Source organism: Herpailurus yagouaroundi, unplaced genomic scaffold, assembly GCF_014898765.1.
Source record: "Herpailurus yagouaroundi ecotype Mexico unplaced genomic scaffold, PumYag 182, whole genome shotgun sequence".
Classification (NCBI taxonomy): Eukaryota; Metazoa; Chordata; class Mammalia; order Carnivora; family Felidae; genus Herpailurus; species Herpailurus yagouaroundi.
The window spans coordinates 48,747,314-48,756,730 of record NW_024412413.1 but is presented as its reverse complement, the minus strand read 5'-3'; the positions used below and the strand labels follow the sequence as shown (position 1 = coordinate 48,756,730).

The window sequence follows — 9,417 nt, the reverse complement described above, 5'->3', positions numbered from 1 at the left end:
GGTACAAGTCTGAATGTGCTTCTATTTTTGGAATGGCCATCACTGCCGTTGTGTCAGTACACATATTAATGGACAGCTTAATGTAGTTGGGAGCATCCAAGGCAACGAATAAGACCCAGCTTCAGAGAATGACGTTACATGGTTTAGTAGGGCCAGGACATGCTGTCTTCTCCCTCCTGTTCACTTGTGTTATCACATGGCAGGTTGGCTTAAGTGGTTTCTCAACAAGTGATGGTGAATGTTCTGGAAGGGTATAGCTGGGGCTGGGAAGGGAGTTGGGTAACCACCTTGCTACCTGTCAGCATGAAAGCTCCTTGTAATTACCTGTCATGTCTCTGCATCATCTCTGAAACTAAATTCCATGAGGCCAAGATCCTTTTCTTGATTGTGAGTGACACAGATATATAGGTGTTTGATAATAATTTGAGTCAGTCACATCATTGGAACCTGTCTTGTAAAGCAGGAGTCCACAGGCTCCAAAGTCAGACCAGGGTTAGCTGTCATCATTAAGTGCACTTTTTAATTTTTAATTTTTTTTTATTATTTTTTTTTTTAATTTTTTTTTCAACGTTTATTTATTTTTGGGACAGAGACAGAGCATGAACGGGGGAGGGGCAGAGAGAGAGGGAGACACAGAATCGGAAACAACAGGCTCCAGGCTCTGAGCCATCAGCCCAGAGCCTGACGCGGGGCTCGAACTCACGGACCGCGAGATCGTGACCTGGCTGAAGTCGGACGCTTAACCGACTGTGCCACCCAGGCGCCCCTAATTTTTAATTTTTAAATTTATTTTGAAAGAATGTGTGTGAGCCCACCTGTATGTGGGGGAGGGGCAGAGAGAGAATCCAAGCTGTCAGTGTGGATCCCCATGCAGGGCTTGAACCCATAAACCACAAGATCATGACCTGAGCCCAAATCAAGAGTTGGACGCTGAACCAACTGAGCCACCCAGGTGCCCCATTTGTTAATTTTGAGTTTTAATGAGTGTTTTGAAAATACTGGTTAGTGTGTAGATGTCTGTTGGTTTAGGGTGATAACTGGAAGTTGTCATGGCATTGTGAAAAGCTTGTAGTTGTACTTGGTCATTGTTTGGGTTTTGAACTGGGTTTGATTTCATCTTTACAAAAAAGTGTTTAAGAAAATGCCATCTGCTTAAAATTTTTTGGCCATGTTATCTGTCATAGAGCCAGCTTTCTGTTCTATATAGTAGGGAATTTTTGACATCTAAAAATACTTTAAAAAGAAATATTTTAGTGCAGCAGCACACAGGTGCTTAGAAGTGTTGAATATGTTTAATTATAAATGGGACCGTTAACATGAAAATAAAAACAGAAAACGAGCAGTCTCAAGTGACAAGCCGATGAGACTCCCCACAATGTACACATTAAAATAATATATTGAGTGAGGGAACTACAATTGATTATTTTTAGGAGAGGGATGATTCTAAAACATACTTGAATTTTTATTGCTGTCTTTTAAAGCTCTTCTTTAATGATTCATGTTTTAAAAAATTAATAGGGGTGCTTGGGTGGCTCAGTTGAGCATCTGACTTTGGCTCAGGTCAGGATCTCATGGTTTGTGAGTTCGAGCCCCATATTCGGCTCTCTGCTGTCAGCGTGGAGCGCACTTCAGCTCCTTTGTCCCCCTCTCTCTGTACCTCCCCCACACATGCTCTCAAAAGAAGACATTTAAAAAATAATTAAATAAATTGACCGACATCTTCCTTTCATCTCGTTTTAGTCCCACAGATTTGTCTTCAGAATATGACTGTTTAGATGTCCTAACAAGCTTATTACAATATCTCACATTACAAATTACAAAATTTCAATCCTTTCTATTGTTGTTACTGTCATGTTAGATGAATTCCATTTAAACATCTCTCAGTTAAATTTTAGTACTTTTATGTGTTAATTTGGTTCACACCTTCCCAGTTGACACTCTACCCTGCATTATTAGCCTTTCTTCAAGATCACAGTAAAATCAATCAGATTGACTTCACTGGCTTTGGTGTCCCCCATATTCGGTGCCTTTATAGATATTTACAGATAGCTTCATGTTTCCCTGATTTGAAGTCAGAAAAAACTTAATTCTATTTCTTGTTGGATATTATCTCAAATGTATTGCGTGTTCATTTAGACTTTTAGACTTCTCTGTGAAACAGCTTTCTCTTCCCCACCATTGTCTTAAACCCTTTTGGTGCAAAAGTTCATTTCCATCTTCTCGCATGACTTATTTTTATCCTAGTAGAGTGGGAAGGGCTAAATTCAAATAGCAGATCTGGTACTTGCTTGCTTTGTAACCTGAGAATTACAGACAAATACATGGAGCTTAGGATAGGGTCTGGTTAGGTAGTAAGGACTTATAAATGGTAGCTTTTAATAATATTTTTCTTGTAGCCAATTGTGACCATAACCGTGCCAAAACCCAGCTAAAGTAGCCTTGAATTAACCACATCTTTTTTCTCCCCTACATTGTCTCAGTTCTGAGGTACTTTGTTCACACTTAAGTTTACATGTTGCTTTGTACCTTCTCTCCAAAAGCAGGTTGTAATATCCATTTGTATCTCTTTCTTCCCCCCCAGGTACCGAATATAATGCATTGAATATAATGCATTGCGTGCACAGTAGGCATTCAGTAAAGGATGGTGATTGGCAAGGAAAATAGCCGTGTAGTTTTCTGAAATTTACAAGAGGGGAAAAGACAGTTTTAAAAAACATCCTGAAAAAATATTGTCTGCAATATTGCAATAAATTACTTCAATGGCAAAAGAAACATTCTGAGAACACCGTGGTCTTCAAAAGTTGATACGGTATCAGAATTGTACCAGAATTGGTAAAGCTTTGCTTAAAATATCCCTCTATGTAAAAGTTCTTCCACCTTTTCTCGCATTTATTTCCTTCTTTTTTAAGAGGTATGTGGGGGCGCCTGGGTGGCTCAGTCAGTTAAGGGTCCAACTGCAGTTCAGGTCATGATCTTGCAGTGAGTTCGAGCCCCACATCAGGTTCTGTACTGACAGCTCAGAATCTGCAACCTGCTTCAGATTCTGTGTCTCCCTCTCTCTCTGCCCCTCCCCGGCTCACACTCTGTCTCTGCCTCTCTTTCTCAAAAATAAACATTTAAACACATTAAAAAACAGAGGCATGTGAGACCAAATCTCTTTAGTTAAGCACTTTTCTAACCACCAGGTGGAAGCATAGCTCCAGGAGCTCTCTGAAGGCCTCCATTAACGGAAGGTAGACCCTTAACAGAGTGGACAGAGCCCTCCCGGAACAGATTGCTGGGCTGGAGAGCAGAGACGTGAGTTGTGAGTTCTGCTCTCGGTTGTTAAAACACAAACTTCCCATCTTGGTCCTAAAGTCCTTCACTGTTCATCCTTCAGAACTCCCGTGTCCTTGGTCAATGAGGGAAAACCATTTTTAAATTAACTTTGACTTAACCAGGTGTTATTTCAACATAAACTCTGTAAATGTTTAATGAGTACGTAAGAAGGTGTAACAACTGCCTTTGTAAACTGGTGTTTCTAAAATTTGAGGTTCTGTTTAAATCATTTACTTTTCTTATAAAAAAATAGAAAACTTCTAAATAAATAGAAAATTTTAGGTGTGCCTGGGTGGCTCAGTTTGTTAAGCATCTGACTTGGGCTCAGGTCATGATCGCACAGTTCATGAGTTCAAGCCCCATGTCAGGCTTTGTGCTGACAGCGTGGAGCCTGGAGCCCACTTCTGTATCTTCCCTTCTCTCCCTGCCCCTCCCCCACTCACTTATAAATATTAAAAATTTTTTCTTTTAATAGAAAATTTCAAAAAAAGGTGGGGGGGGGGTGGTGCTCCTGGATGGCTCAGTCAGTTAAATGTCTGACTACAGCTCGGGTCATGATCTCATGGTTCGTGAGTTGGAGCCCCACGTCAGGGTCCGGGCCGTGGAGCCTGCCTCGGATTCTGTGTCTCCCTCGCTCTCTCTCTCTGCCCCTTCCCTGCATTCTCTCTCTCTCTCCCTCTCTCAGAAAATGAATAAAACATTAAAAAAAATTTAGAAAAATAAATAGAAAATTTCAAAAATGAAGTAGGAAGAAAAGCACATAATTCTGACATCCAAAAAATGGACTGATCACTTTTTTCTTTTTCCCCTATGTCTAATATTTTAAAAATTAGCTCATTTTAAAATTGTACCTTGCTTTTGGGGGGTAGTGGGAAGCAATGGACCCTCTAAGGAGCTGCAAATTCTGAAATCTAGTGAATATATTCCAGGGAACTTCTGCCAAAGGGTTCCTATTATAATGAATTCTCTTTAGAAAATAGAAAAACTGTTCCCAATTTGTTTTCTAATTTGAGATACTTGTCACTTTTTTGAAATTGGTACCACTAAACTAGCCATTTCCTACTCACCTATGTCTCTATTGTTTACATGTTTCAGAGGGCAAACTTGAGTCCAGCCTCTCTGTCATTAGCTAGAAATTTGACATCAGGGGTTACAGTGATTAGGGTTAGGGACTCATTTTCCAGTTCCTATAGGGGGCAAATCTTTGTTTATAACTACGCTCTGTGCTTCCAAAGCACTTTGAATTCAAAATTTATTACTCTGGACAAAAGACTTCCCCCTACATCAGCATTTCCCAAAATGTGTTTGGTGGTCAAGGAATTTAAGTTCAGAAGGATGGTACTAGGCTAAATTATTTCAAGAAATGGTTCCCTGGCTATGTTTGGAAAATCCATTTCTTTCCTGCATGATTTCTCATTAATGTGCATTCTTAATTTTGCAGGTTTTTTTTTTTTTAATCACAAGGCACATTTTTCATCTGTCATCTTCCCCATGGTAAAAAGTAATTTGGAATATGTATAATAGGATGGGTATACATCATATCATATATATAAACCATCCTGGGGTGACTGGGTTTTGAAGAGTTGCAATATTCTTGCTTCATAAAAAGGTCATTAAGTTTGGTCTTTCCCAGGCTTTGTCTGGTGGTAATCAGTTCTGTCCAGTATGTGGACTTTGTTACACTTGCAGATTTGTTTTTAAGGTAACGTAATGAAAAGAAACAGTATTTTTTGCTTACATGAATATTCTTTATTGAGTCAGAAATACTCAAATTTACTGAACTCAGAGGTAGTCTTGGCTCTACCCAATAAACTTTATTGTGTTAGACAATTTTTGCAAGTCTTTAATTACAGTGCAGAAGGTCACTGAGAAAACATAAAATTAGCTGTGAAACATCTGATAAAAGGCTACGGAGTAGTTCATATGCTAAAGTAGGATAAAATGTTTTGTGAGCAATAGAGTATCTGCTTATTAGCGATATAATGTAAAGTCTCTAATGAAGTTTAACTCTTTCCCTAAACTTCTTAGTTATTGTGAGGGTATGTGTGTGTGTTTTGTTTGTTTTGGCTCTTTTAGGTGGGAGGTGGGTAGAAAATGATTTTTAAAAGTCATGAGGAAGATATAGAGGATTGGTCATAAAATAGATAACTATATTGTCCCTGCAGAATAAAAACCAAACTTCTCAATTAGCAGCTAGCCCTGTTGCAATGAGACAATATACTGTGCTCATTTTTTCTGGATTCCTTAGGAAAATATATTTCCAGCCCGGTATCAGTTATTTTTACTCTCTAAAGGTAGAGGTAACTTCTTACAACATTTTTAAAAACATTACAAATAAAATTCTATTCTGGAGCAAAACACAACATTGATTTCTTAGACTTTCAGAAATGCTGAGAGGAGGCTTTTAACATTTCTGATACATCCAACAGCTGAAGGCTAAATGTGATAATTAAGCCCCAGAATCAACCTTGACACTTATCTGCAGGGACTTACCATTTCTCTAAAATATTCCCCTCCATTTAGATTCATTCATGTTTTTATCATAATTTAAGTAGATACATGAAAGAAACCTTTGTTACCTTCATGAGATTCCTTAAATATTATTAAATGCTCATTCTAGCTAACCAGTGATTGTTTTCAGGTCAATTCTGTTTATACCTGGGGGAAGGGACCTGGTCTTTAATAAGGTATATTATACTGCTTTCAAAATATTTATGCCACCTACTGTTAATTATCCTTTCTCTGGGCAAGTAACAAAAAAATGCATCAAAATATGGCATTTTCATACCACTGCTTTTGATAGTCACAGACTCAAACAGGAGCCTTCATTTTACAGGTAAGGGAACTATGTGGGGTGGGTTTGAATTCAGATTCTTGCTTTCTAATTAAAATTTCACTCCCATATTCTTTCTTTTCTCTCTCTCAAAAATCTTCACCATGTTGATTTCTCCATAAACAGAATTATACCCGAACTCAGAACCTGGGGATTATAATCACCAGTCTAAGAGGGTAAAGAGACAGTACGGAAGGTGTCATACAGGGAGATTTGGGGCTCTGGTCTTAGTTGGAATGTCATGGCTGTTTCTCCTCTTGGTCATTTAACTTGGTTAGTGGAGAGTGTAGCTGGGATTGAGTCATACTAAACTCTCACTACAAAGTTTACTTTTGAGCACAGCCATTGCTGCAAAATATATACCCTGAATGTACTCTGTGTTGAAGGTTTGGTTTAGATTTGTTTAGAGTATTTTACTTGTTTTACTTGTCTTTAAATGATTTTAAGTTTGATTCTGATGAAATTTCTGATTTTAAAAACATTATTTCCTTAAGAAATTTACACTAAGGCTCATGAACCACATCACATTTTGGTTTATGTCCCTTTGAAAATTGGTATCTTGGAAAAGCTATGACTCCAAAGGTCTGCTTGAAAAATAAGGCTTGATGGTAAATCGAATTTTATGTGCTTTGTAGAAATCCAAAATCATTTTCTGCAATACATACTTTCAAGTATATAATAAATTACTGTTTATTTAAATAAAAATGACCCAGATATTCAAGTTATTGCCAGATTTTATAAGTGATAAAAAGACTACAAATTCTGTTTAGATTAACAAGTATGATTGTGTACATGTGAATAAGCTTGGCACAAGAATAGCTCCTATGTGCCCATGTGTCTCCCATTCACTTGTGGTTCTCATGCATTCACCATATACCAAACCCAACCAGTGTAGTTTCATTTTCCGATCCTATAGAACTTCCAATTGAAAGACGAAGGCAACTCACAGTCCATGAGCAATACACAGCACTTAGAAACCTGCTCACGGAGTTGCTATTTTGTGATGTCCCCCCCCACCTTTAATTCTTATATATAATATTTTAAGATGGGTTAACTCTCATGATAGTAGACAACAGTTGCTTCAAAATGAGTACTAATGGTAAAAATTTTGTTTTCTAATTGAAAAAAGGTAGCTTGTGTTAACAGGTAACATGTTTACTATGAACCTTAGGATAAATGCGAAGCATAGTAAAAACACCATACTTGAATTTATTTGTTGACATGTATTTGAAAACACTCTTCTGTCAGTGTTACTACTGAGCTGGAGATTGCCAAAGCATTGGACCTCATTTGACAAAATGACTCAAAGCCCAACAGTTTCTGAGAGAGACTGGGAGTAGCAGGTTTGTGGAACTCTTCACTCATTCATTCAGTTTCTGCTATGTACTGAGCTCTGAGGATATAAAAATGAATTTTCCCAAATTAAATACACTCTGGCCTCAGAGCTCACATTCTATTAGGGAAAATCATACATGAAAGTACAAGATCATAATACAGTTGTAAATCCAATAATAGAGGTAACACATTAGAGAAGCAAAGAGGAAATGTCTCAAGATTGACTGGGAAGGGGTTGCTGGGGTGGAATGGAATGGAATGATGGTCAGCAGAGGCTTCCTAGAGGAGTTGATACCTGAACTGAATTTTAAAGGAGTGGGAAAGAAAATGTCGTGGTGGGTCAGAATGGTATTCCAGATATAGTACACAAACAGCACATTAAGTGTATAGGAACTACAAGCAGTTGACTGATGGTTTTTGTTTTGAGTAGATCCTCTTCCTCAGTGCCATGTAGAAGATGGACTTAAAGAGGAGAAGGCTGGGCACAAGAGACTAGCAAAACTGTCACCGTGGTGCCAGTGAGCTATGGTGGCCTAAACTTGACAACGTTACGAGCCATGGAGAGAGGGAAGATCAATCAACATTTGTAATTAACATCAATCTTTAGTGACTGACTGAATATATGGGATGAAGGAGGACAAGAAACTGTCAAGGATAACACTCAGGTTTCTAGTTTGGTGGTACCAGTCACTGAGACAAATACAGGAGGAAGAGCAGCTCTAGAGAGAAAAATGTGTGTGATTTCTACATGAATTTGAGGTACCTGTGGGTCATATCCAGGTAGATATGTACAGTGGGAAGTTGGACTGGAGTTTGAAGCTCTGGCAAGAGTCTGGACTTACACATTTGGGGGTCATCGGTGTAACTGATGTGGCATCTGAGAGCAGGAAGGCAGGGACACTTAATTGACCTGTTATTTTGGGGCTCCGTAGACACAACCTTGTCATCCCACCAGGCCCATGTTTTTGTGGGCCACTGAGACATTGTTGCCTATTTTCTCTCCTCAGAACATCTGAGAAATGAAATATTTCCAGTGCTGTCATTTCTCCACGTGCTGAGAATTATATTTGGCACTAGTAATTACTATATATCTTCACATCTAGCATTCACCACAGGGTTTTGTATATAGTAAGTAATCAATGAATGTTCATGTTCATTGCTTATATTCATCTGGCTCTCCGTATATAAAATTAGCTCCATTTTTTTCTTGCAGGAACTTCTTTCTTGATTCTCAAGTTTTTCTTACAAATTTCTAAGACAACTTCAAGATTGAGCATAAGTGGATAGTACTTGAAAGGTAGGTATCTTCCATTCATCAAGACTAAATCGTTGCTTTTGTTATCACCACACATAGCTTGCTGTGATTTGGAAACAACCATTTGTCTTCTTAGGGAAGGACCATGGAGTTTATTCAGTCAAGGTCCCACAGAGGGAGTTGAGAGTTGCAGTAACCTGGCATGAGTAATCCCTGATTCCAGGTGATGATGGGGAGTGTGTTCCGTATTTTGCTTTATTTGACAAATGCGTGAAAGACAGTCACTAAAAATAAGAACAGACCAGGCTTTGTTGCCTCTGAGTGGCTTGGCAAATCACTATATAGAGGAATCTTAGAACATGAAGGATTTGATACTGGGATAGAATCCAGTTGCCCTCTGAATGGAAGTAAAATATCCTTTTTAAGAGCACTGAAGTTCTGGGATTTTTCTGGAATAACCACCTTTGTGAGGTATGGATCATGCCCTGGGACTGTAACCTGAGAGGAAACAAGAAACAATTATTTTCTATATGCTAACTACTTTGGATGTAAATTAAAAAAAAATAAAATTATAAAAAAATAAAAATGTTAAATAAAACTAAAAATATATTATCTTAGAAAAATAAAGAATAAAGCCAATGACTTAAAAAAAAAAAAGAATTATCTGAGTGATTTC

The 9,417-nt window shown here is 38.1% G+C and overlaps 1 protein-coding gene and 1 long non-coding RNA gene across 6 annotated transcripts in view; one reads left to right on the top strand and one right to left on the bottom strand.

The window, feature by feature from the left end:
• The first annotated feature begins 1,612 nt into the window (after positions 1-1,612).
• On the top strand, positions 1,613-3,599 carry LOC121040771 (uncharacterized). Its single transcript, XR_005795428.1, has 2 exons — positions 1,613-2,809; positions 3,186-3,599. It is a non-coding gene; the product is annotated as an uncharacterized LOC121040771 (long non-coding RNA).
• Positions 3,600-7,340: 3,741 nt separating this feature from the next.
• Positions 7,341-9,417, bottom strand: part of CPM (carboxypeptidase M) — an 86,479-nt gene continuing 84,402 nt past the window's right edge. For all 5 annotated transcript variants that reach the window (XM_040491469.1, XM_040491467.1, XM_040491468.1 and 2 more), the window contains exon 9: positions 7,341-9,239. In XM_040491469.1, the coding sequence (XP_040347403.1) occupies positions 8,997-9,239 (243 nt within the window). In that variant the 3' untranslated portion in view covers positions 7,341-8,996. The remainder of the gene's footprint in view (positions 9,240-9,417) is intronic.